Below are 27,811 nucleotides of genomic sequence, written 5' to 3'. Positions count from 1 at the left end.
AGGCTTCCCTGTGGCTCAGATGATAAAGAATGTGCCTACAATGTGGGAGACCTGGGTACTATCCCTGAGTCCAGAAGATCCCCAGGAGAAGGGAATGGCAACCCACTCCAGTAGTCTTGCCTGGAGAATTTCGAAGAGTTGGACGTGACTGAGCAACTGAGCACACGCACACACAACTGCACAGAAGCACTGGTCCTATGCTCCACTGGCAGGGGAGCCCAAGCTAAGACATTTGTGCAAGAATTCTGGCTCAGTCCATAGTCAGTAGAGCGAGGGTCCCTAGTACATGGGAATTAAATCTTAGTTTTAGAGACTAATTATAAGCTTCTGTTAGAATTAGTCCAAGCTGACACAGAGAAAAGTCATGTGAAGGTGTGGTATGACTTACCAGACTGTGAAAATAAAATTTGTGGGCAGTTATTATTTTAAAAAATCATTTATTAAAACATCTTCATTTCCCAAGGCACTTCAGTAGCTTTCACAAAAATACCTTTTTTTTTTTTTTTTTTAAACCAGGTGAAGCATATGCTCTAGGAGTACCATGGTAACATATTCAGAAAAGAGAAGACAATTTTACACTGAAGACAGAGTATCTCCCAGTGTTAAACCACTGAAGTGAGCAACTCTGAAAGACTGTGAGCACAACTTAACTTTCTTCTTTGTAATTTTTCCCGCATGATTAAGTATCACAAAAGGAACACACACAATGACATCATTTTTGGCACTCAGAGAAGTGCTAGTATAGCTAAGGCTGGTGAGGCCTTGCAGAGGTGGCAACTGCAAACCATTGCCGGAGTGATTCTGGGTTGAAACGAACAAACAACAAAAGACAAAACCAGGAGGCTAAGGAACCAGCCTTTCCTAAGTCTATTCTGAAGGGCAAATAACTTAAGGAGAAAAAAGACATAACGACAAATAACAAACAATCAAAATCCACATTATAGTTTTGGGAGAAGAGACAAGTTTGCTCGTCTCTGTCACTGATTTACTTCCTTCAATCCATACGTCAGAAACCATAGTATCTAGGAGACCTGATTCACATAGCAGTGGAAAACAAGTATAGTAGATTCAGTGATGCATCTCTTATGGGCCCAGACAAGCCCAATGCTTTGATCAGATGTAAACAAGTCTACCCAGTAGTCACTCTGAGAGGTCTAAGTGCTCGTAAGTCAACGCACTTGTCTATGTTCTGTATCTGCTCAGTTCCCTCCATATTAAATTCTTCTAGCTTTCCCCAGACCTGTGTTCTCCTGCCTTGGGGAAGCAACAATATCCTTTGTAACTGAGAAAGTATGAGAAATCAAACTTCCTGTGAAATTACTTCTCTTCCTCTAAAGGACACCATTAGAGGGAAACGGGGAAAAGATGTTCAGCGGGGTGGGGGTTGGGGAGGGGAGGACTAGACCCTCAGGTCTATCAGAGGCCTTTTTAGGCAGTCTGAAATTAAAATGTAAATTTAGCAAATGCCTCTCCTATTTTTCCAAATCCTACTGGTTCCAGTTAGTGGTTAAGTTCTTAGGAAGTGCCAAGTCCATCACTGTAATGGTTAGGATTTATCCAAAGTTGTCTGTCAGTAGCCAGAGTCCCTGGAGAAAGGTAGTGTCTAGGACCATAAGCAGCTGAGTTTGGGTGTCCGTTCACAAGCAAGGCAGACACGGCATCCATAGAATCAACAGCAAAGACCTTTGCCACTGAAGGACCAGTGTCTGCACAAGCCACTTCTGACAAGACAGTCTTTCCTCTTCACTTTTTCACTGAAGGTTGTGTTAGAAGGATGTGCTTTTAAGGACTGTGGGGCTTTCTTCACCATCCTTTAACATCCTTGTGTGGCTTGGAGTTTGCCTGTATTTTATTCTACAAAGACAAGTCAAACAAAAGTTAGTAACAAATCTTAGAAAGATTATCTACCAGTCTCAAAACAAACCCCACCCCCGCCACTGCCATTGCTGAGGTTATCTCACTAAAGGGGAAAAAAAAATCATACAGATTCTGAAAGGTTTCTCCTTGTCTCTGTACTATCCCAGAGTTGCTGTTGCTGTGGACAGGTATGTGATGACCTGGTGGTCTGGGTCCAGCCAGAAAGAAAAGGCTGTAAGCACCTGGCCACGTCTGATCCTCTTACGGCTAAAATCGTCTGTGGCATTTCTGAGTTTGTGGGGAACCCTCTGCCAGGCCCAGATCTAGCACATTAATTTTGTGAAGAAGGGGGCCTCCTTACCCTTTAACCCTTAGCATCTGGTCAATGGTGTCTGGGAGTGGAGTGCCAAAGGTCTCTGGGAGGAACAAGGTAAGGATGGCTGTCAGGATGGTCAGACTTCCCATGAGAATGTAGGGCAGGAAGCGGTCGTAGGCACCTGTGGTGAAGCAGACAGAGTCCCAAACTGGGGTGCAATTAGACGTGGTCTCTCCCCCTCCTTTCATGTCCCTGGGACTCTAATGGGTATTAGACTCTCCCTGGCTTCTCGGGCCTTGGCATCTCCCAGTCTGAGCTGACATATTGGAATGTGGCACCTAGGCAGGTCACAGAACCCAGAGTTGGCACAAACCAGCAGTACCTTGGTACAGGGGAGGGGTGTAGTCTGGAAAGATGGGGCTGGGCCATTTCTATTTGTATTCCTTTTTTTTTTTTGGCTACACCCTGTGGCATGCGGGATCTCAGTTCCCCAACCAGGGATTGAACCCACGCCCTCTGCAGTGGAATCGCAGAGTCTTAACCACTGGGCTGCCAGGGAAGTCCCTCCATTCCTATTTCCTAATGCTGGGCTTCCAAGGAACTCAAGGTACTTATCCAGGGACAGGAATAACTCCTCCACCTCTCCAGACGTGTCACAACCCACTCGGTTTGTCTTCAGGCCAGGTCAGGAGGTGTTTCTGCTTGTCAGATCTCTGCAGCACGTTCACAATGTGCTCCCAAGGTGGGGCCACCCCTCCCCAGAGATGTGCCAGCTAGGAATGTGCAGGGGGACTGCAGCTGCTGTGAGGAAATCATTCTGAGAAAGATACAGCTGGGGCCCTGTCACATAAAATGCCACAACGCAGATCTTTGCACAGTGTAAAACTGCTGCCTTGAGTGCTTCCAGTTACAGAGGTTCTCTGTTCATCAGATCTCTTCAGTGGACATCTTTCCCTTCCTATTCCTTTTCAACTCCCTATTCCTATTCCTTTTAAATTCCAACAAGGAATTTCCCCAATTCAGTACACTGGCTCCCTCAACACGCTGCAATTTCTTAGGACTGGGGAATCATGTTCTCTGACGGAAGGCCTAGGAAGGCTAAAACAGGCACAAAACCCGCCACTCTTGCCAATTTCTAGCTTGTCTATAGGTTGTTTTCCACATGACTGCTTCCACCACAGTGCACCTCAACAGGAACCTTCTCCAGGCACAGATCCAGTCTTGGCTGTGTGTGTACTTGTTTTCCTGCTGAGCAGTCCCCAGCCCACATTACAGCCAATCAGTGCTGCCACCGCAACCCTCCTGTGTTTGCTCGGCCCCGGGGGACTTACCAAGGTAAACGAAGTAGGGCGACAGGATGCTGCCCAGGCGGGACGCTGTGGAGCTGACTCCCACGCCCATGTTCCTGACCACTGTGGGGTACAGCTCAGCCGTGTACACGTAGACCATGGAAAAGGCAGCTGTGACTCCAAACTTGCCCACCATCACCAGGACTGTGGCCAAGTAATACAGCTCTGGAGAGGCAAAGGATGGCAAGTGGGAGGAGGCAACAGCCCAGGGTACACTGCTGCTGACACTGGTTTTTTTTTTTTTTGCCTGAAACATACATATTTTGTCCCTTTCTTTCTGGGAAGGGTTGGGGAGGGAAGTTTCTATAACTTCCTATTGTGGGATAAGGGGCTTATGTCCTTCCGAGTTGCTTACTGAGAGGAGGCTGGGACCGGCAGCTATGTGAGGACATCCTCTTCTCCTCAGCCCAGAGACCACCAGAGTGAGCCCCTCGATAATCCAAAGGAAACTCGCTCCCCAGTCACAAAGTCTGCTCACTAAAGACATGGAACCTCATGCTGCCAGCACTGGGGAATTATCTGAGGATCTGTGTATAAATGGGAAGTTCAATCATAACTCACTTCAAGCTTTCACTCTACTCAACACTTCACAGAGCAGCAGACCTTCAGGAACGACCCTCTGATCTCCACTGGTTGCCGTGCCAATGAGGAGATGCTGCGAGTGCCCTATGGGTCTCCCTGAGATCTGGTGTGAGCTTCCACATACAGCCCTGGGCTCCCAGCCACACTATGCAGAATGTTGCCAGCCTCAGGGACCCAGAGGTCCCCCGATCCATAACAACTCAGGGTACCACCACGGACATGAGGGCCCTTAAACCGTTTTGTGAGTTTTCAAAGACCTCACACCCTTCTGTAGGATACAAAGATGGTTTTACAAATAAACTGCAGCTGGCCTGTAAGAACCGTGCTGTGGACTGACCATCCCATTTCCCTCCCCTCACCTCTTATGAAACAGTCCAGGCTCATCACCTCCTCAGGGTCTTGGCCTTTGCTTTCTTTTTTTGGCCTTAAATGTTCTGCTTCTAGATTTTTTCTTGGGTTTCTCCATCATTTCATCTGTTGCTACTCAACTGTCCCCTCTTCAGGGACACTGTCTATGACCACTTTACATAAACCAGCTCTCCATTGTCCTTCATTGTCATTGTAAAAGGTAACACTGTCTGTACTATACTAAGCATTTTATTTACTTCTTTGTTGTCTGTCTTCCCGACTGGAAGTGAGCTCCAGGAAGACCAGGGGCCCTGCCCAACTAGTTTACTTCTGCTCGTTAGCCCCAGGCACAGTGCCTCCCCCACAGTGAACACTGCGCAGCTGCTTACTGAATGAATAAATGACTAAGATGGGGCCAGGTTGAAAAGACACAGGGATGGCTCTCTTCCCTGCCCCCTCCCACTCAGCAAAAATAAACACGCACACATTAACTTGGGTAGAAGAGTACCATCAACTGCCAGCCCCACATGTCTGCTGCCCCTCCTGCCCCCAAAGCCAGGCCATGATGACTGTCTGGTCCCGGGAGATACTTTCTCCTGATTTGTTGGACGAGAAAACAGATACGCAGGCAAGCTGTAATGGCATCACTTCATGCTGTTTACTAACTGGGTGAGACAGTCTGGTAGAAACTGAGTGACTCAGTAGATATCTCAGACCGCAGACACGTATGGGACCTACCTGGGGGCACGAGCTGCACAAAGAGAAGAACGCTGCCACCGAGGAAGAGGGCGGTGGCCATGGAGTATCGTCGGGGCAGGTGCCGCAGCAGCAGCCAGGCCAACACGTACGCTGGGACTTCAACCACGGCCGAAAGGAAGCAGTTCAAATAGACGTCCCCATGCAAGTTAGGGGTGTCAAGGGAGAGCCCGAAGTAGCCCACTGATATGGTCAGCCTGAAACAGAGTGCCGAGGAAAGCTGGAGAAGCAGCATCCAGGTGCCTCCCTACCTGGCGACTTTTAAAATATCATTACTGCAGGAAATTCAATACTATCCTCACCAGGAGGGCAGCAGATTTAACCTTGAGTTCTGCTTCTTAGAAACAAAGATAACTTCCCCCAGACCCGGGTACCTTTTGGGTCAGAGCACTTTCAAAGCATTCCAAAGTGTCCCAGCAAAGACATATAATTCAGATACATTTCCTGTGTTGGAAAAAAAAAAAACCAAGACACAACGACCTGTCAACAGACTTTTTGACTTTACAAATCCTAAGCTGTGGGTGCTCAGCAGTGTCTGACTCTTTGCGACCCCATGGACTGTAGCCCGCCAGGCTCCTCTGTCCATGGGATTCTCCAGGCAAGAATACTTGAATGGGTTGCCATGCCCTCCTCCAGGGGATCTTCCTGATCCAGGGATTGAACCAGTCTTCCGTGTCTTCTTCTTCTCCTGCGTTTTCTGCACTGGCAGGCAGATTCTTTACTACTGAGCCACCAGGAATCCTAAGCTGAAGCACTCACAAAAGCCTACCTCCCTACTCTCCACACCTCCCAGATCCAGCAACTGCAGAAGGAGCTTGGGAATGAGTAAACAGGCAGCTATTAAGTGGGGTGCGGTAAGATTGGTGACATAACATAAAATAAGGAACAGTCACTGGTCAAACATTTAGAGAAAGATCCCTGGCAGACCCTCTGGGGCTCGATGAGCCAAGAGACTGGTCAGAAGCAGTTGATCCCAACCCCACCTGACTTGTGAGGAGGAAAGGGAGCTCCCAGTGGGCCATCTGAGTGCCTGTCTCCAGCAGACGTTCCTTCTGTTGACGGTCAGCACTTTTTGGCATACCAGACCAACATGATTCAGATTCTTTCTAACTCATCTGCAGGTTGAAGCCACAGCCGCTATAATCAGGGAAGAGGGCTCATACAGGAGTCCCTGGGAAATCCAGAGCAGGTGGAGAGCCCGGGTGAACCTCAGGATGGGTGACTCACTGCAGGCTGGCAAGTCTGTGGTGCAGGCTGAATGCTGGTTTTGTCTGAGGCCAACTCAGGGGCGGCGTGCTGCCCTGAGGGATCCCGGGCCGTTCCTTGGAAATGGGTGACTCAAAGTACCCTCCAGGGAGCAACCCAGCTGGTTGCCAAGGCTTGTTGACTCTAGCAATAAGGACTCTGAGACGTAGCCTGCCTTCCTCCCCGACTGCAGGCTCAGGTAGTCACCTGTAATCCCAAGGGTCTGGCCACTGAGCAAACACTCTCTAGGCACTCAGATGTGTTCCTTCTTTTGATAAGTCACAAATCCCTGCCTGACACACTTGGGGAGATGCCATGTTAGAAGGAACTTGAAGAGGACATGCAGGCCATGGCTCTGCCTCCAGGACAGTCTCCAAATATTCCAGAGGGAAGACATCCTGCTTCCACATTTCCAGAATGTACATAGCAGCCTCGGTAACCGAAAGGATATGGAGTCTTCACTTAGAACTTCTTAAAGCCCTCACCAGTCTTCCTTCGTCAGCATCTGATGCACTGTCAACAGGAACAACTAAACTAGGGACCCAACATGAGCAACTCTTCACCTTATGACCCGGAGGGATCCCCAAAGATCTTGTATCTTCCTCAAGAGCCCCCACAACAGTTTTCGTACTCCTTTTCTGAGATTCGATTAAGAACCAGGACATGCCCACTTCTTTAATTGCAAGGCACATCTGTGCCACTTTCTGATGACACAGGCTTTCAATTCTGGTCTGAGACATGTCTGCAAATGTGAAGCCTGAGAGCTACTACCAGAAGCTGCGTCTGGAGGCCCCAGGTAGGTCTCACTTACGCACCACAGAATTATGGACATGACAGTGATCATCCGGATGTTCCGGGTTCGGACCAGATCCAGGATGCTGTGGGACTGCTGCTTCTTGGAGCTTAGGTCTTGTAGCTGCAGACAACAGGACAAGGGTATGGGAGGGAGAGAGGGTTGGAGACTTAGAGACCCCAGAACATACTCGAAACCCTGGCATCTTAGCTTTCTGTGTCTCTGACTTGAGGAGTGGTTCATGTTTCTTGCTTGAAAAGAAGAGTAGGTATAGAAGTTGTGTCTTGGGCTGCAGAAGGCTTCACCAGGCCTTGTCGATAACAAATTAGTGAATAAGAAAGAGGAATAAAAGTAAGTGACCAGCCTGTAACGAAATGCAGCCAAGGAGGAGGCCTAAGCTGATTGCTCTCTCTGAGCACCACCTCGAACCCCGTCAATGGCCACATTCCAGGGAGGCCTCTGAGCATTCCTTCCCAAGCCTGGCTCCCAGCCCTCTGGGTCAGAGAGAGAAACTGGCTGTGTAGTTTATTGATATGATATTTTTTAAAGAATTAATGTTTTTTGGTCCTCCTACCATGTAGTTACTGGTCTACTTCCAAGGAAAAAAAATTTCAGATAGAAAAACAGGAAAATTGACCTTGGCTTCACCCAGTGTAACTTCCTATGAAATTTGGCACGGCTAAGGACATTAATAAACCACACGTCTAAACATACTGATGTTGCTTTCTTAAGCAAACCCAGCTTTGGAGTCTGTTTTTCCTGAGTTAGCAGTTCAACAAAAGGTCAATTTTTGACCTAATGGATCCCCTGAAATAGCCTCATTTCTATAAAGATGCCAGTGGATTCATGGGTTCACCAGACTGACCTCTGCAAAGCTACCAAGGCTACCTCACTCAGAAGCTTTCCCTGCCATCTACCCCTTACTGAATTCTGACCGAGTCCTTTCTAGGACATCCTGAGTGGGAGCTGGTGCTGGGCCACTTCTTAACTGCAAGTCTGGCAGGGCTGTCAGTGGCCAGCGGCTTCTTTGCCACCTCTAGTAACTGGTCTCTCTTTCCCAAGCCTGAACTCTGCATTGGAAGTCAGACTGGCTTGAACGCGCCTTTGCACACAGCAATATGCTCCTGCTGACTCTTTTCACAGCCAGGCCCTTGTCTTTGTCAGAGCAGAGACATACTCCAGAACCCCATCAGCCAACAATGACAACGTCTAACCTCTTCTGGGAGCCATGGGACTAAGGAAAACTGCTTGCTACAGACAGGGTGGAAACAGGGAACAGGAAAGAGAAGCAAGACCCAGGAATCAGGTGGAGCCAGGAAATTATTCACTGCATGGGAGAACAGGGTTTGCAGGAAGGCGTGAGGTTGGGAGAGAGTGGAAATCAAAAAGGACCTGGCTCTAAAACGATACTCAACAACTCCCCCCTGGTAGGCGGAAGGAGACAGGACAGTTTTAACTCCAAATCTGTTTTTGTTTCATATTTTAGGCAGTGCAGTTTTCTTTTTAAATTAGAAACTGCCCAAGGTATAAGAAACAATGATTTCCCAGAATGCCAACTTCATGGAAGACCTGTTACACATAAAGAGTTTTTATTATGAAAAGTAATGGTTCAACTGTATGATCACCTAAAAGAGATTTATACAAAGTATGAAAATCTAAAATCCACAGGAAAGGTAAAGGAATTGAGGCAGCTGGCACCTTCTCAACTTCTGAATTTTAACAGGACCTGCCTTGGGGGCAGCTGGGGCTTAGGCATGGAGAGGGCTGGGCTGCTGTGTAAAGGAAGGGCTTTGGGGCTGTGTGATGCTGCCCTAAAATTGTGGTCACCGGGACCCTCCCACCGGCCCCTGCACGGTGCTCACCTCACTGGAGTCAAAGATGGTTGAAGGTGCAATGATCCCATTGGTTTTGGCAGCCCTGCGGATGATCACCTCTGCCTCCTGAAATCGTCCCTGAGAGATGAGCCATCGGGGCGACTCAGGGATGAACCTGGAAGTACAAGAAGTAATCTCACTGAGCCTTCTGTCCCTCAGACCAGGTGGAGCACAAGTGGAGGTGGGAAACGGGGTTTCAGAACCAGAGAGAGGAGGAATGTTCGATACTTCCAGGCCAGAAGCTAAGAGATGCACTGTGCTACAGCCAGTAAGTGTGAGCCTCTGATTACACTGGAGTGCACAGAACTTACAGGGGCCGACACACCCTGATGGGATTCCTCCCTGGCTGGCCACCTCCCATTCCTGAGGAGTGGTGGTGCCACCTGCTGGACACTAAGTAGAAAGGCGTAACATGGGTTCCTGAAGCCTGGCTTCGGTCATGGGCTGAGCGGGGCGGGGCACACCTCACCTCGCTGCACCCCCGGCTTATTCCTGGCATCCACAGAGGCTTTTGCACCAGCCTCTGACAGCATCTAGTTTATCCTCATCCCTCCCTCCTGGATTTTTCCAGTTGACTCTCTAAGGCACTTGGGCATTCTGAGACTGTGGATCTTATTTTCTACCTTACCAGGTGGCCTCTGCCTCTGGGTCATAACTAGGACTCATCTATGTCTTCTGTGCCCTGTATCTTATCCCACTATGCTGTGCAATGCTCTCACATCCACGTGGTTAGGGCCAGGGACCTCACCATCCCCACCTGCAAAGGGGGATTCCCGCCTCTGCCCCTCAGCTGCATTCTCTTAGTATGGAATAGCCTCCTCTCTGCTTGTCCAGCTCTATCTTGGAGGCTAAGGTGGAGCCTGGCTTCCTCCATCCTGCTACCTGGAGGACTCTCACTTACAATGTGCTCCCTCTCCTCTCAGTCCTGGGGCACGAGGCTGTAGCAACACACAACCAGAGCCAAGGCCTGCGGTCTGACAGCTAGACTATCATCTCGCAGCTACTGCTTTTTCCTCTCTCTGCACTCCGATCAACCCAGCACAGGGCTGAGAACAAGTCTGTTGATTTCCTGAAGTTGTTTTGTTTTTGGCTTTTCTGTGGCTGGAAAAACATTCTGAAAGAACTTAGGATGTGTGGGTTGCTGCTGCCCCCTAGTGAAAGCCAGACAGAAAACACCCTGCTGGTGGGTACCACCAGGCACAGGGCACACTCACTACCAGGCACAGGGCACACTCACCACCACAGCACTGCACACAGCACCCCTGGTACCGTCAGCGCCAGTAGCAGCATCCGCCAGTCTCTGATGAAGTAAGCAAACAGTGGCAGCAGCATGTAGCCAAACGCATAAAATATGCACACGCCTAACGTAGAGAATATAATACGAACTGACTTGCCAAGAATTTCTGTTCCTGTTCAAAACAAGGGAGGAGTCAGGTTAGTATTTTAATTGTGGTCATTTCCTTATTCATCTTCTCTCGTGTAACTTTCAACATACAGATACGGGATCAGGCAGAATTATCTCAAAGTTTCCAAGCCTTTGGGAGGGACAGGATTCTGACCACCGGCTGCCGGCACCTCGGGGTTCTCTCCTGACACTGTCCTCACTTCCTGAAACCCTATGCTAAAGATGCCATGTGGGGCCTCAAATTTAAATCTTCACTGAGGAAGGGTTCATTAAAGAGAAGTTGCTATTATAGCCAGACTTGCTGACTATTGCACATTTAAGAAAAAATTTTCTATTAAATGTGAAGAGAAACAAATAATCCTTTCAACGATCAAGCCAAGGAGCCTAATGACCCAAAAGCTAGAGTTAGATTCCTCCAAACAGTGAAACTGTCAGCTTCTTAGTGAGAGCAAGCCAAAGCCTTGCACTGTCGATTATGAATTAAAACACTGAAGGTCTCGTGACTAAAGCCCACCCCTACCAATTCATTCTTTTTTTTTAAGATTTTTAAACAAATGTGGACCATTTTTAAAGTCTTTATTGAATTTTTTACAACACTGCTTCTGTTTTATGTTTTGGGTTTTTTCTTTTTTTTGCCCATAGGCATGTGGGATCTTAGCTTCACAACCAGGAATTGAACTCTCACCCCTTGCACTGGTAGGCAAAGTCTTAACCACTGGACCACCAAGGAAATCCCTCAATTCATTCTTGCCAGTCAATTTCACTAGCCACTCTGTGTTTCGGAAGAGGCAGTTTTCTTCCTTGGTGAGCTTGCCAACCATGGCCCTTGCTCCTCATGTCATGCCTCCCTCTTTCCTTAGCTACCCCAGCCCTGGGAAATGGCAGGCCCTATTTTTAACAGAAGATGTTGAGGTGAATTCTAGCAAAATGGCCATCAAGTACTAATGAGACCAAGGTGCCACACGTCGGGGGCCAGAGAAAAACTGGGAATCAGCAGTTAGGCTATCATGCTGCTGGGAACGCAAGGCTGGGTGGGCACTTGGAGGACTCAGTTTCCATGCCTACTAACTGGGTCCGCCAAGGATCCCTGGTTGGCATTGCCAGAGACCACCTCCCCGAAGGGACATCACAGCTGTCCCCAGAAAGTGGGTGGTGGGATGATGGTGAAACACAGGATCAAGTACTCAACTCCAAACTGATGGCCATACCCAGGACAAATGCTGCCACATAGTTGGAGATCTGGCCCATGCCTACAAGGAAAAACAGCACGGTAAACATCTCAAAGTTCTTCGAGAAGATCTGCAGGAAGCTGAAGCCTGTCTGCATGCCCATCGTCACAAACAGCACATTCTTCCGACCAAACCTGGGAAGGAAAGGAGAGTGACAGAGAACCAGCTGGGAGAAGGCAGCAGGAACGGGCCCCCCCCCAAGGGGGGCTTTTCCCAGGGTCATTCAGGGAGGGGTTGCGGATAGTGCTGTCAGGGCACTTGGGACAGGGGCAATCCTGGTCTCTCGGTCCCTAGGCTGTTACCAATGCACAGCCTGGGCACCAGCGTTGCCCAAAAGGCAGTGCCAGAGTTAATACAATGATCACAAGGAACTGAAACACATTCATTATACTTAAGTTCATACATTCATAATTAATATTTTTAAAGAGTTGGTTTACTTTGGAGGATAATGGAGAAACAATTCATTATCGATGAAAACTGTTTAAATAAAGGGGAAGACATTTGTCCTGACTTTTCTATGTAAACTTGATGAACAGTAACCAGTAACAGATAAGGGAAAGTATCATTTCATAAAAGTATTCCAACTATTAAATGAAACCAAAGTGATAAAATTAGAACATCATCCTTTTAGGACTCCCAGTGAATGAACAGATATGGGCATCATGTTTCAATGACTGATAACATCATAAACAGAGACACTTGAACATTGTATAACTCCCACAGTCTTGCCAAAGGGGCTAGATCTGAATCTGATGAAGTCTCTGGATCTAGCTGCAATTTGCAAGAAATGCAGAGAAAAAAGGAATATGTTCAATTGCACTGTAAGTACACCCTCAGCAAAATTCAGACTGGGAAATTCTACAGGTAGAATAGCCTAGGCAAAGAAAAGGATGGAGAATCCCTAGGTTAAAGCAGACTAACAGACACATAAACATTTTTAAGTGAGCAAGACTAAATTTCTGTTTAAGGATGCACACTTGGATGATAAAACTACCAAAAACCCACAGGGAAGTGATTATCATAAGTCAGGCTAGTGTTTACTGTTTACTGTTACTGTTTACTGTTACTGTTTACTGTTCTATTTCTTGACTTGATGATATTTATATAGTTATTTCCCTGGAATAATTCCTTAAACCTCATTTGTTCTATGTGGTTTTTTATATCTATGTTCAATTTAAAAATTTTTTAAATGTTGGGTTTTTTTGTTTGGTTTTAAAGACAGTGCTACAAAAAGTAGGAACAAATCAACCTAGTTCATTCAAGCAGATTCAGCTTGAGTCTGGCCAGGGCTATCAGATACCCATTTTCATTCAATGAATATTTATTTGAACATCTATTATATACTAGTCACTATAAATGTATTTGAATAAGAAAAAAAGACACTGACTCTGCCCTTGAGGAGCTTATAGTGTGTAGCTGGTGAGACAGACAGTAGTCATATTTTAATCACACTGCTCAATGTACGATCACACACTGATACAAAAGTGCTGAAGGATCAGCATCCTGACCCACAAGGGACCCAAAGAAAGAAACTATCCTGGACTGCAGGTAGGGGCTGGGGACTTGGGCATTCAGGGGAGGTCTCCTTGAATATGGGGCACCAAGATCAAACCCAAAGGTAAAGTAGTTGTTGACAAGAGGGGGTAGGGGAGAGTGACCAAGCCTTTGATGATATTCACAGTACAGTGGGGGAGGTCAACATTAATCACATGATAACATCTTTTATTTATTTATGATAGGCAATGTGAAGGCAAGGCACAAGGAACCAGTGTAATAATGTAAACCAGACACCCTGAGGAGGTCACCTGTGTGGTCAAGGAAGGCCATGGCATGGGGATGGGGTCCGGGAATGTTTTGCTGTGACTATGAGAAAAGCACGCACAGCTGTGGTTGGAGGGGCAAGATGAATGCATGCAAGGGGCAGCCGGTCAGGAGGAGGCTGCAGAGGGTGCCAGCGGGCCAGACTGAATAAGGCTTTCAGCCACGGCAAGAGTTTGGTGCTTTTCCCCATTACAACAGTGTATTATTGTTTTTGATGATACTGGCATCTAGTAAACAGAGGCCAGAGATGTTCTGAACATCTGGAAATGCCCACGATAGTCTCCCACAACAAAGCAGTCTCTGGGGCAAAATGTCAACAGTGCCAAGCTTGAGCAACCCTGGCCTAAAAGGAGACTCCCCTGCATTCTTCTGTAACAATAGCGCCCTGCACGCCAACCAAGGGGTGGAGCCTCCCTACCCAGTTCTCCCCTCCCAAGGGCTCCCTGGAGAGTAGTGAAGAGGACAACTCAGGAAGCCCTTCCGTTGCAGCAATCCTTGGCAATCTGGGTTTGGGACTCAAAACAGTCACTTTTTAAAAGAAACATTTGTCTATTTTTATTCTTTGATATTATATTTATGTATATACAACACATTTGTAAAATACAGAAAAGCACAGAGAAGAAAATAAAAATCAGCTATATTCTCTGACAGCCACTAACATTTCATTTTTTCCCTTTATTTTTCTAAATTGAAAAAGCAGAGGAACAAGAGATCAAATTGCCAACATCCGCTGGATCATCAAAAAAGCAAGAGAGTTCCAGAAAAACATCTATTTCTGCTTTATTGACTATGCCAAAGCCTTGGACTATGTGGATCACAATAAACTGTGGAGAATTCTGAAAGAGATGGGAATACCAGACCACCTGACCTGCCTCTTGAGAAACCTGTATGCAGGTCAGGAAGCAACAGTTAGAACTGGACATGGAACAACAGACTGGTTCCAAATAGGAAAAGGAGTACGTCAAGGCTGTATATTGTCACCCTGCTTATTTAACTTATATGCAGAGTACATCATGAGAAATGCCAGGCTGGAGGAAGCACAAGCTGGAATCAAGACTGCTGGGAGAAATATCAATAACCTCAGATATGCAGATGATACCACGCTTATGGCAGAAAGTGAAAAGAACTAAAGAGTCTCTTGATGAAAGTGAAAGAGGAGAGGGGAAAAGTTGGCTTAAAGCTCAACATTCAGAAAACTAAGATCATGGCATCTGGTCCCATCACTTCACGGGAAATAGATGGGGAAACAGTGGAAAGAGTGGCTGAGTTTATTTTTCTGGGCTCTAAAATCACTGCAGATGGTGATTGCAGCCATGAAATTAAAAGATGCTTACTCCTTGGAAAGAAAGTTATGACCAACCTAGACAACATATTAAAAACCAGAGACATTACTTTGTCAACAAAGGTCTGTCTAGTCAAGGCTATGGTTTTTCCAGTGGTCATGTATGGATGTGAGAGTTGGACTATAAAGAAAGCTGACCACCGAAGAATTGATGCTTTTGAACTGTGATGTTGGAGAAGACTCTTGAGAGTCCCTTGGACTGCAAGGAGATCCAACCTGTCCATCCTAATGGAGATCAGTCCTGGGAGTTCATTGGTAGGACTGATTTTGAAGCTGAAACTCCAATACTTTGGCCACCTGATGCGAAGAACTGACTCATTTGAAAAGACCCTGATGCTGGGAAAGATTGAGGGCAGGAGGAGAAAGGGACGACAGGGGATGAGATGGTAGGATGGCATCACCGACTCGATGGACATGGGTTTGAGTGAACTCCGGGAGTTGGTGATGGACAGGGAGGCCTGGCGTGCTGCAGTTCATGGAGGCGCAAAGAGTCGGACACAACTAAGCAACTAAAATGAACTGAACAGCACATTTGTAAAACACAGAAAAACACAGAGAAGGAAATAAAAATCAGCTATATTCTCTGACAGCCACTAACATTTTTTTCTTTATTTTTCTCAATTGAAGTATAGGCAATTTACAATGTTGGGCTAATTTCTGCTATACAGCAAAGTGACTCAATTATACACATATAGACATTCTTTTTCCCTCTTCTTTTCCATTACGGTTTATCCCAGGAGATTGGATATAGTTTCTTGTGCTATACAGTATTGAATAGGATATTGTTGTTTATCCGTTCTAAACGTAATAGTTTGCATCTACCAACCCCAAACTCCCAGTCCATCTCTCCCCACCTCCCTCTCCCTTGCAACCACCACTTTGTTCTGTATGTCTGTGAGTGTGTTACTGTTTTGTAGATAGGTTCATTTGTGTCATATTTTAGATTCCACATATAAGTGACATTGTATGGTATTTGTCTTTCCTTTTCTGACTTACTTCATTTAATATGATAATATCGAGTTTCATCCGTGATGCTGCAAATGGCATTATTTTGTTCTTTCTTTATGGCTGAGTAGAATTCCATTGTACATATGTACCACATCTTCTTTATTCATTCATCTATTGATGAACATTTAGGTTGTTTCCATGTCTTTGCTATCGTGAACAGTGCTACTATGAACATAGGGGTGTACGTACCTTTTTGAATTATGGTTTTGTCCAGGAGAGGGATTGTTGGTCATGTGATAGTTCTACTTTTAGCTTTCTGAGAAACCTCCACACTGTTCTCCATAGTGGCTGCATCAACTTACATTCCTACCAACAACGTAGGAGGGTTCCCTTTTCTCCACACCCCCTCCAGCAATTTTTTTTTCCTTTCCCAGCATTTGTTATTTGCAGACTTTTTAATGATGGCCTTCTGAATGGTATGAGGTGATACTTTTCACTGTAGTTTTGATTTGCAAGAAAAGCTCACTTTAAAGATCTGTCAACAAAAGGTTAAACACACACATGTCCACAAAAATAAAAAATGTCAGCTACTTCTTCCCCAGGGTTGTGCCTCCCTTATAATTCTGCACCTAAAAGTAACTCAGTGACATCAGATAAAATGCTTTGGCACCCCAAGATTATTTTATTGCTCTTGACTTTCAGGCTTATTCATATTCCTGAAAGGAGTCCTATATAAAAAGTTACTGTTGATATCACAGGCAGCACTGGAGGGCATGAACGCACTGCTCTAAGGCAACCTGCTAGGCTTAGGTTTTTGACCTGGCTCACTTAGGAGAAAACTGTCCACCCCGCAGAGCCCTGGGGCCCCCCAAGGGGATGCAGACAAGCTTGAGGGGTGGTACAAGGAGCTAAAGGGAGGTGCTTCAGCCAGAACTGCCACATTTTTGGCTATTTCATTTACTGGACTTAAAGGATCCTACTTAAAAGAAGAAGTCTGCTAGCAAAAAAATTTTTTAAAGGTTTGAGAAGCACTGTACTAGTCCTTCTGAAGAATAAGGTAGTCTTCAACACAGTCACTAACTTTGTTTCCATTGTTTCCTTGGGAGCAGATCTTTTGAAACTTAAAACACTTTCCTCAGATCATCATGGTGTTACATGGTCATCAGGCTCCGAAACTGACCCACAAAGATCTACCTATTCTATGACACAGCTGACCAGAGAAATGCACTGGGTTTCAACTCTGAAACTGGGGTACTTCCTCCTAGTTTTTCACATCAAGGTCACTACCCTGAGTCTCAGCTGCCACCCCACCCTGTGAGGAGGAACTCCCACTTCCGCTCCAGGAGGGCCTCTAAGCTCAGTCCACGGCATGCCCTCCTCTCACTCCACACTGTTCCCATCCACTTTCCGGGCTTTGATGAGGGTTCTGTGAACTGACAATTCCCAAATGTGTTTCTCTAGCCCAAACCTCTCACGGAGTACCCTATCCATACATCCAACTCCATACTCAATTACTCCTATGAGACCCTCAGTCTCATAGTTGCCTGGATTGAGTATGTTCAAATGGAACTCAATATCTTCTCCTCCAAACCCGGTCCTCTTCCGCAGGGCTCTGTCTCTGGGAAGGGTGTCATCATCCACACAGCTGTGCAGGCCAGGAGTCTCCCTCTCCTCCCTTCCTGTGCGTACAGAGCTAAGTCCTGTTGGTTTTACCTCCTTCCACTCCTCTCCCTGTCTACCACCTTCAGCCTAGTCCAAGTCATCTTCATTTCCTGTATAAATTATTGTGATAACCTCTCACTTGGTCTTTCTGCCATCCCTCTTGCTTCCTTTCAATCCTTTGTCCACCAAGTTATCAAACAACTTTTTAAAAATGCAAATCTGATGATGTCACACTCTCAAAAGCCCCACCCTGCTATGTGATGAAAGCCCAGACTCCTGTCACCTGCTAAGCCCGGCCTGCTCTTCTGTGTCTCTATTCCACTTTCCACGCCACCGCAGAGCACTGTCTCCAAGCTCCTACGGTGTACCATGCCTTTTCTTGAGTCTAGGCTTAAGCACTCCTGGCTTCTCTGCACAGAACACTCTTTCCTCTCTCCATCCCTTTAGCTGGCTAATGCTTACTCACTTTCAACCCCTAGCACATGGTTCACCATCTCAGGCCTCTTCTGTCATACCCTCTCTGAGTACCTTATACTTCTCTGTATCATCTACCATCACAAAGGGTAATAAGTACTTCCCTCAATTCGTGTTTAATACATTCTGCCTTGCTAGAAGGCAAGTTCTAAGAGTGGGCACCTAGAATAGTAGTTCACAGGAAACAGAGGATCAGGACTCTCTGGGCCCGAATCCTAGCTCTGCCATTTGCCAGTTGTGTGACTCTGGGCAAATCATTTAATTCCTCTGAACTTCATTTTCCCATCTGTAAAATGAGAAGAATAATACTTCCTGTATCATAGGGTTACAAAGATTAAATTATTTGCTGTTTATTTGTACAGTAAATTATTTGCTGTTTATTTGTCTTACAAATTTGCTGTTATTTGTAAGAGTGAATGGCACATATGAGAAGCTCCGCATGTATGTATTTATTTATCTATTTATTCATTTACTTTGACTATGCTGTGCAGCTTATGGGATCTTAGTTCCCTGCCTTGACTAGGAACTGAACCTGTGACCTTGGCAATGAAAGTGCGGAGTCCTAACCACTGGACCACTGGGGAATTCTCAGATGCTCTGTGTTTATTAAGTAAACGTTAAGTAACTAACTGATGCTTGCTGTAGGTTGAGTTCTCTTGGGTGGGGTAGCTGAGTCACAGAGTAGGTGTATATTCACCTTCAGTAAATACTGCTACGCTCTAAGTGTATTTATAAAGGAAAAACAGGAAAAAAATGTTTCATTAAAATATATATTTAAGTATGTAAATGTTGAGATATCTTAGTTCCCCGCCCCCAGTAGGAACTGAACCTGTGAGCTTGGGAATGAAAGCACAGAGCCCTAACCACTAGACTACCAAGGAATTCTCAGATCCTCTATGTTTATTAAATAAATGTAAGTAACTAACTGATACTTGCTGCTAGGTTAAGAGTCTAGGGAAGCAAAGGCCTTTCCCCTAAAGGAGCAAGTTTCTCAGACTCATCTAGAATCTACAATCAGTGGTCACAGCCTACTTAACTCTTTAATGCTTACAGGTGACTGTGGGAATTTGTCCCTTTCAAAAATCACTAGATGACACACTGGAAAAGACAAATCTAGTGAAAAATGCACATATTTCTTATGAGGAAAGACTTATCAGGTAAAGATATTAATCCATAGATGCAACATGCCCAAACATCCCTCTGCATAAAAGCTACAGGGTTAAATGGCTATGTTCTCAAAGCAGGATGACATCCTCAGCTTGAACCTCTCTATGAGAGACTCCCCCTGCTGGGAGGATGCTGGGACTCTGCTCCACTGGGTGATCCAGTGTGGCCAAGGACCTTGCTGAAGGCTATTCTCCTTGCTACAGGCTTCTCTCACAGACCCTGAAGTCTTGAGATACAAAGACACAATATCATAAATCCCTCTGTGAATATTGTGGCAACTCTTGAACTCTCTCCAACAAAATGCTAGCATACAATCTCTAAAATTTTGTAGGTAATCTCCGGAGGAGATGAACTCCCTAAGCCCCAGGCCTTGAGTCAAGAGCCCTGGAATTATACAAATCACCTGCTTATGGGTCGAAACAGCACACTTCCTGATTGCTGTGAAGTACCATAACCACAAGCCTGTTAGCTAAAGGGAATTAGCCCTGTGGACATGAGTTCTGCCCATCACACTGCCATTGGCTAGTGAGACCGCCTCTTACCTTGAGGAAAGAGTGATGGTTTTTGGGAACACAGAGGCAACTGTCTATGGAATGCCCTAAGTCTAGTCAAGGCTATGGTTTTTCCAGTGGTCATATATGATGTGAGAGTTGGACTATAAAGAAAGCTGAGCGCCGAAGAATTGATGCTTTTGAACTGTGGTGTTGGAGAAGACTCTTGCGAGTCTCCTGGACTGCCGGAGATCTAACCAGTCCATCCTAAAGGAGATCAGTCCTGGGTGTTCATTGGAAGGACTGATATTGAAGCTGAAACTCCAATACTTTGGCCACCTCATGTGAAGAGCTGACTCATTTGAAGAGACTGTGATGCTGGGAAAGACTGAGGGCAGGAGGAGAAGGGGACAACAGAGGATGAGATGGTTGGATGGCATCACCAACTCGATGGACATGGGTTTGGGTGGACTCCGGGAGTTGGTGATGGACAGGAAGGCCTGGTGTGCTGCAGTTCATGGGGTTGCAAAGAGTCGGACATGACTGAGCGACTGAACTGAACTGAAGATCTACAATACAGCTCATGTGCTTGTGTGTGGTGTCTCCCTCTCCTAATGCGTGAAGACACCAAAGAGTTATGCTTACCTAGGCAAGGCCTGCCAGGAGCCACAAAAGTGAATCAAGGCATATTTCCTGGTCAACTGGATCATGGATACACTCAGCTGAGGTTGTTTTGCTCAGCAAACATCAGTGAGAGGAGGCTGCTGACTCTCCTTACTTGTAATGGAGTCTATAGTATCGATGTGCCTTCCCCCTTTTCAAACACACAGCCCAGGCTGAGAGAACACTACCTGGCTCTGTGCTGGGGTCCCCAGCAGCTGCAGGAGACAGATACCCACCTTACCTGTCTGAAAGCTGCCCAGAAATGAAGGAGCCCATCAGCACACCCACGAAAAACAAGGAGGTTGTGAGTGGGGCCTTCCAGTCATCCTCACACACCAGGTTCCACTGAAAGAGGAGAGAAGGATGTATTACTTCTTTTTAAAAACACTGTAAATGTTCAGCTTCTTGGAAAATGAAATCAGAACATCTCATATCCCTGCACGCTTTGTTTACATGACCACAAGGATGTGTGAGCTCACTAAGGCAGGTGACAGCGCATCGGGAAGCAAGGCATGGCACAGGTTTCCCCTCAGTGGGGAGACTGGCCATCTTGTTTTTCACAGCTTTTAGCCTCATTGTTTTGTTATCAGTTTCAGGAGGGGAGACAGGCAGGAAGCAGGTACTCTGCCCATGTGCCAACCCAGGAGGAAGGGCAAGGCTTCTCATGGTCACTTCTAAGGATCTGGGCTGAGGCTGGGACTGTGGGTGGAGTAGGCAACCTCTCAGTGGGGTTCAGGCCATTGGCAGGGATGGTATATGAGTGGTTCCGGAGCAGGGCTCTGCAGCTCCAAGCGTCATGGCATCCAGCAAGGAAATGCAGCCAGAAGACCTAGTATGCACCTCCTGGATCTGTTCCTTCAGCTCTGCTCAGGTCCTGACTCTGGGCCAATGAGCCCCGGCTCCTTCTGCTGACATTTAGAGCTGGTATCCTTGATGCTGTGCCAATGTAAGGCCCGATTACAGCCAAGAGCTCTGAGCTGGGAGCCAAGAAGCTGGGTTGTAGCTTCTACTCTGCTAACTAGCTACCCAACCCCATCGTGCTTTAATCTCCCCATTTATGAAACAGTGATTGGGGGAGGAAACAGGTTACAGTGCTTGGTTCCCAGAACCTGGTGTAGAGTTGCACCCATTGTTGGCATAGGCAGAGATCTGCGGGCATGGGGAAGCACTGAACACTCACACATGAGATTGCTCCAGCCTAACGAGGGCCAAGAGAAGGATGAGAAGCCAAAATAGGAAGCTTGCTGGTTCCCAGAAAAATGTTTCCCAAACAGAGAGATGGTGCTCTGCAATAACCAAGAAGGCCACCTTCCAGGGAATTCAGCCCCTTGCTTGCCCGGTGACAGGCTGCAGGCCTGCCCTCAATGGATCCTGTTGGCTCCTGGGGAGTGCATGGCTTCCAAGAAGAAAGCATCTCTTCCAGGTCAAGGTCAGAGGGAAAAACAAGTCTGCTGCTCAGCCCTGCTGGTAAGTGCATGCAGAAAGCCTCCAGGCACCTCAGAATGGGTAGGAGGGCAGCCCTCAGGATAGATCAAAAACCCCTGCAGAAGATGATAAGGATCACTCAGCCGCAAGCTGGCTCTCCACTCTGGAGCAAGCCTGCGCCTTGGATGGACTGAGAATGGATGGTGATCCCCACTCCAGGGAAGAGTTGGGCGTCACCAACTCTTAAGTCTAGAGGAAGCCCAAACTAGCAGGGGACAAGCAAGGAGCACTAAGGCCCAAACGTTCAGGCAATGGCAGCCTTCTCATCTCTGCAGTCTCAGTGGTGCCAGCATCCAGATACCATCTTCCTTCTAGGAGGGTGTGTGCTCTTAGGGCAGCTGCCATCCAGACACGGCTGCTGAAGTCAGGATAGGAATGGCAGGGAGTTAGAGCTGAGGGACTCGGTGAGGGGGTGCCAGCCGCTGTTAGACAGAGCTTCAGGGCCTGACTATGGTTATGGCCACAACTGAATATGATGGGATCTATTCCCAGCTAGCAGGCATTACTTTTGTAGTGACAGAGATTTAAACAAAAACTGAATAGAGTCATTAGCTGCTTCTCAATAGGTCTCTCATGAGAGCTGGAGTCTGATACAGCTGAGCCAGACTAGAAGTCCAGAGGGGCTTTTTCAATGAGTTCTGGAGTGGAGCCTCTAACCCCCCACCTCATGTCGGGTCTCCCAGTATAGGCTTCTAGGGCCTTCTCGACTGGCAAGTCCAGATGTTACCTGAAACCAGGTCAAACAATGCTCTGCAGGAGATAAGGTGACTGTAGTGCTCATCATGTGGATCCCCACAGCATCTCTCCGGCTCCAGCAGCCTCACCCCCACCACTTGGTTCAGTGTCCTTACTCTGGGGAAGCATGTAACTACCTGAAGTAACCGGGCTCTCCATCTACTACCGACATTTCTTAGCAATTCTCATGGCCTGGCTCTGGGCCGTCCAAAAGCAAGCATGGGTTAACAGTTCTTTCCTACTGGCCACAAGGGGACTGTATATAGGGTCAGGAAAGGTACTAGGTTTCAAAAAATGAACAGAAGGGCAAGCTCAGACTAGGTTCCACCCAGCCAACCCAACCCACCCACCTGGCAACCACCACCTGGACTGCAGTGGGCTCTAGGACTTGGCCTGACCCCGCTAAGGAGGGGTGGGATGGGAAGCCCATAGAGTCCAGGTTATGACCCAAGGTTTACTGTCTCTATAGCAAAAAGAATCTAGTATTTCTATACTGAGTTCCTGGCTTGGCAGCCGTGACTAAGGCAGCTACAGATTAGCTCACTGAAGACGCCATCTGGTATGAAGGATGAACTGTATTGGCTGATGATAATAGTTATTAACCTTAAAACTAAATGTGTAGGTTTAAGATTTATGTCATGAGCCTAGCATCATTACCCCTCAGCTGGGTGAGCTGTAAAAGCAGGAGCAAACGGAGGAAGAAAAAAAAAAAATCTGAGAGTAACCCTGGCAAGGGGCCTAGGCTTGCTACCCTTCCTGGTTAGAAATGTGCCTTTCTAGCGGTGATGGCTTCTTAGAGATAGCTTATATATATAAAGCTTTTTAAATTACATACTTTAGTTAGGCACAGTTTGTTTTATGTAATTTAAGGCTGTTTAAATTTTTAAAAAGAAAGAGAACTGTCTCTCTTGAATGCAGTATGTAACTGGTGCTACTTCTCAGTTATGGGGAGTACAGAGATGACGTAGTTCCCTAGGACTAAATGTTCTCACCTGTGAGCTGACTGGAAGAAAAAAGTGACCAAGCCTGTGCCCACAGGGCAGAAGCTCTTTCCTGAGATGTACCTAGCCTGACCGCATCAGTGGTCAAACACACTGGTAAGCATTGCCTGTTACTGAAGGCCACGCAGTCCTACACACATTGCATCCTGCCTCCTGTTGCAGTTAATGATGAATCCTTAACCCAAGGCTGTCAGGGCAAGGAGAAGAATTTGCGACCACATCCTCTAAAAGCCTGGCAGAGCCCTACAGCGGAGAGACTCAGTACCTGTTTGATACCTAGGCAAGTGAGTGACTCGATGGATAAGGGACTGTTAACCTTCCAAACCATACAATCCCTTGGGTTTCATCCTTGGGCTTGGCTGCTCAAAGCCCAGATGAACCCTGAACTTCCTTCTCAAGAACAGATTATTTTCCTTTCTCCCTCATCCCTTCTCTGTGTCAACTGTCAGAACTTTGACCCAGGGTGTTGGTTCTTAGCTAGCTAGAGTCTCAATCTGACAGCTCATGGTCAGATGGGTCTGCTGTGACTGTGTGTACACAGGGGCCCTCGGGGATTTGCCATGAGCTGCAGGGGCAGGGGAAAGGGTCTGCACTTCCCCAGCGTGAGGGGAGTCAGAAAGGCAGAGCAGTGAGGCACTGGCTCCAGGCCGCTTTGGTCTCCCCACCCTATAGTCAGCCCGGGGCATGCCTCCCCAGTTGACGTAGCGTTTTCTTTAGGTGGATGTGGAGATAACAGCAGGTGCTCTCCTATTTTCTAAGACTATACACTTACGAGATAAGCCTGATGGAAAAGCTGGTCAAGAAAAAGAGGCTTTCCAGGACAACAGGGAGTGAGTAAGAGTGTTGCCAAGGGCCGGGGCAAGGAGCTTCTGGGAAGCAGAGACTGACAAGGGGCAAGGGGACACAGAGAACTGCTGGATTTTTGGCTGAAGAGATCCTAACTCATAAGTGCTGGAGTAGCTAGACATTTCCAAAGGAAAACTCTATAGCCACAGGCTGTGCTATGGCAACACCAAAAAGCAGGTGACCCAGGCAGCCTGAAAAATCACCCATGTTCCCAGAGAAGGAGGCAGTGCTGGGCCAAGGAACACTCAGGGATTGGAGCACTACTGCACAGTATGGTGGCTGATGCCCCAGCACCCCTGGGGTGACTGAAGGCCTAAAGAAGGGTTCAGCCTAGAAGCTCACGAACCACTAACTTATTCCAGAAACATGGAAGACCAACCTCTTTCACCTCATCAACAGTGTCCCCTTCTTTCTGCCAATCCCAATGCCTTGTTGCAGATCCACACAGGCACAAGCCCCAGTCTCTGGAGTGGGGGATTACATTTACTTTGAAATATTCCACTTAATGCTTTTTGACCATCCCTGAGTTTCTCTTCTATGAGTTAAACCCACCCTTTTCTTCTTCAGTTCTCCCACGGTGGAGAAGATTTCAAAATTATTCATTAATCCATTCAACAAAAATGCTCCTGAGCACTCACTCTGCATCCAGCATCAGTGTCAGGACTTGCAAGATATAAGTGCACCACAAAGCTTAATACCATGTGAGAGCTCCAAAAAAGAAAAAAAAAACTCAAACAGGAAACCGGGGGTTTTCATCTTCTGCTGAAAAATATGAATAGGAATTCCATACCAGTGTACTTACAAATACCTCTAGGCATGATTTGGGGCAGAGGGCAGGCGTGAAGACATTTAACAGGCACAGGACTAGTTGCAGTGGTCAGCCGGGCAGGTCTGATTGAAAGAAAATGGGGCTTAGAAAAATGGAGCCATCAGAATGTTAATGTAACAGCTTCCAACAGTGACTGTTCACCAGAAGAGAACGAGCAGCCTTGAACCTAAAAGTCTGGCATACCAGCATCCTCAAACAAAGAGCTAAGTAATGTATTAATCTTCCCTCCCTGCAAAGACTGACAACCTGGAAGTAGGTGAAAGGGCACAGAGCTCTTACGAAACTGTTTAGACAGCTAAAGAAACAGCCTAAATATACAAAAGGAAAGGCTGATGTTGGTAGCAACATAGCTCAAGGACCTTCTGGAACAGTCTGCCTTTGGGAACTCATCAATGCCACTACTGCTCTCAGCCAAAGGTAGGATGGGGACAGCAAAGAAACAGCACATGATTAGAGTAAGTCAGAAACATTAGGGGTTAGGGCAAAGTCTTAAGAAATGCCACGAGCTGCTTCTGACTTCACTGCCTTCTCCTTCCGCAGGCAGCCAGATGCAGAATTTGCAGGAACTTCTAAGTCATGGAGTATGCCTTCCCCTCCGTGGCCTTTGCATGCAATCTGAGGGACAGCCTCTACTTTCACAATACTCACTGGTTTCCAGGAGGGTGACAGACTCGCTCGGGAGGCTAGGATCGAGGATTTGTGATGACTGGAAGTTTTAATACTCTGTGCACTCTTTGGCCACAGATCACAGTCAACTACCTCCAATCAGTGCCTCTTCTCTCAAGCAGCGATGCCTGAGGACCCTGGAATGGTGTCACTTGCTGAGATCCCAGTGGGGCTCTTCTCACACTCTTACTACACACACGTGGAGTAAGGAGACACAGATGCTGGGGACATCAAATGTCCAACTATACAAAAAACAACACATACATGTTTGTTACGGCAGCACTCAGACTACCTTGAAGGGTGACAACCCCCAGAAACAACATACACACAGTCTCCAGAACCCATGTAAGCCTCCTTGAGGCTCCAGTAGGGTTTGATGCCATACCAGGAACTATGGACCATTCCCTTCAGCCTCTTCCTTGCGAATTCTGACCTTATGCCAGGTTGTTTCTTGCTGTTTCAGACTTCGTCTCTGTTAAGCTATACACCCTAGACTCATCGACAAGCCTCCTTCTCCAAGAAGCCTTCCCTACTCCTCAAACCCCTGTTCCTGACACTCAGTGAACCTGGGCACCAGAGAGTCTTTCAAGAAGTGCTCTTTTTAATGTCCTGCTTGCTCAGTTCTGCTGAGACTACACAGAGTCAGAGTGCCAGAGCTGGAGTAAGATGCAAAGCAGAACCACATGAATCCATAAATATCACATCATACATCCAGCTTTAATGACTACGAGGTCACCGGGGATAGCAAAGGCCACCCAAAAGGAAAATGCAAGGGGCTGGGGAATGAGAAAGGTTTTCCTCCTGCTTCCAATGAACTAAGGTTAAAGACATTTCCTTAGAAAACCCAAAATCATTCCAGGTCAAGAAGTCACTCCAAATGGATCTTCAGATGCACAGAATCCTAAAAGACTAATGATAACTGACCATGAGTAAACAGTAAACAATTTTTTATGGGGAATGACTTTGACTACTCAGTACCTTAGAGGATTTACAAGGAATTGCCAGGGCCTTCTTGGCTTCCTCTCCAAGGTAGCTAACAAGGATGGGTGGCCAGACTGACAGCCGTGCTGCGATGGCCACGATCTCTCTGGAAGTCACCACGAAAAGTGCTCCCGAGCCACCTGGCTGGAGGATGTCCATCACCAGTATGTAGTGAGTCCGCGGAGAGGGAGTGACGGCATCCAGCACGCACCTTGGCGGGTGGAGCGCGCGACTCTAAAGACCGTGAAGGTCCTGCCTACGCCTAGGTCTCAGGCCCTGGGCGCGGAGCTGGTACCCACCTCGGTGACGATGGTGGACTGGTAGATGTCCCGGCTGAACTCCCAGCCATCCAGGCAGCCCTCCTGCTCCAGCTGCTCCAGGTCCACATCGCGCCCCGGCTCCAGCCCGAGCGCCGAGAAGTTGACGATTGTTGCGAGTCGGTAGCGCCGGCAGCTCTGAGGCACCTCGCGGCCGTCCTGCAGCCGCACGGGGACACTGTGGTTGCGCCACGCGCTGCTCAGGTTCGCGGTGTCCGGCACCCGGCAGTGGTGTTCCGGGGTCGCCGTAAAGAACACGGACGACAGGCCATTGAAGCCGTTGGGGATGATGCTGGCGCTGAGCAGGAAGAAGATGAGGCGCTGGAAGGGCCCCCACTCGCCCAGGAAGGCGGTCACTTCGTCGTAGTCCTGCATGCTGCGCACGGCTGCCGGCGCGCGGCGCGCGGCCCGCGGCCCGGGCCGGGGGTCGGAGGCCGCGGCGGCGCGCGGGGGCGGAGCGTGGCGAGTCTGCGCGCGTGCGCGGCGGGTCGCCACAGCGCGACCGAGCAGGGGTCGGAGCTCGGGGACGGCCCGCTGACTGAACAGGTTCGCAAGCTCCTGCCGCCGCCGCGGCCGCAGCGACCGGCCTTACATAGCGCGCGAGGCCGGGGCGGGCTCTGGGCCTGAGC

General features: G+C 47.5%; 1 protein-coding gene across 1 annotated transcript; it reads right to left on the bottom strand.

Moving 5' to 3' along the window:
- Window positions 1-417: 417 nt before the first annotated feature.
- Window positions 418-27,811, bottom strand: LOC129558375 (organic cation/carnitine transporter 2). The gene is made up of 10 exons (XM_055429490.2): window positions 27,165-27,811; window positions 20,564-20,667; window positions 11,734-11,888; window positions 10,358-10,529; window positions 9,109-9,235; window positions 7,269-7,369; window positions 5,191-5,405; window positions 3,505-3,687; window positions 2,219-2,354; window positions 418-1,854 (listed from the first exon to the last, which is right to left on the bottom strand). The coding sequence occupies exons 1-10, from the start codon at window positions 27,555-27,557 to the stop codon at window positions 1,767-1,769; spliced, it is 1,674 nt and encodes a 557-aa protein (XP_055285465.1). The 5' UTR covers window positions 27,558-27,811; the 3' UTR covers window positions 418-1,766.

This window comes from Moschus berezovskii, chromosome 8, assembly GCF_049115385.1.
Source record: "Moschus berezovskii isolate FMDL1 chromosome 8, NW_MosBer_1.0, whole genome shotgun sequence".
NCBI classification, from domain to species: domain Eukaryota; kingdom Metazoa; phylum Chordata; class Mammalia; order Artiodactyla; family Moschidae; genus Moschus; species Moschus berezovskii.
The sequence above is the reverse complement of the archived record's forward strand: the minus strand, read 5'-3'. Positions and strand labels throughout refer to the sequence as shown.

Excerpts from the sequence above, each read along its gene's own strand:
- LOC129558375 (XM_055429490.2), bottom strand. The coding sequence starts at position 27,557 with ATGCAGGACTACGACGAAGTGACCGCCTTCCTGGGCGAGTGGGGGCCC. Across the intron at positions 2,355-3,504 it reads GCCCTACTTCGTTTACCTTG|GTGCCTACGACCGCTTCCTG; the intron begins GTAAGTCCCCCG and ends GCTTCACCACAG. Across the intron at positions 1,855-2,218 it reads CAGATGCTAAGGGTTAAAGG|AATAAAATACAGGCAAACTC; the intron begins GTAAGGAGGCCC and ends TTGTCTTTGTAG.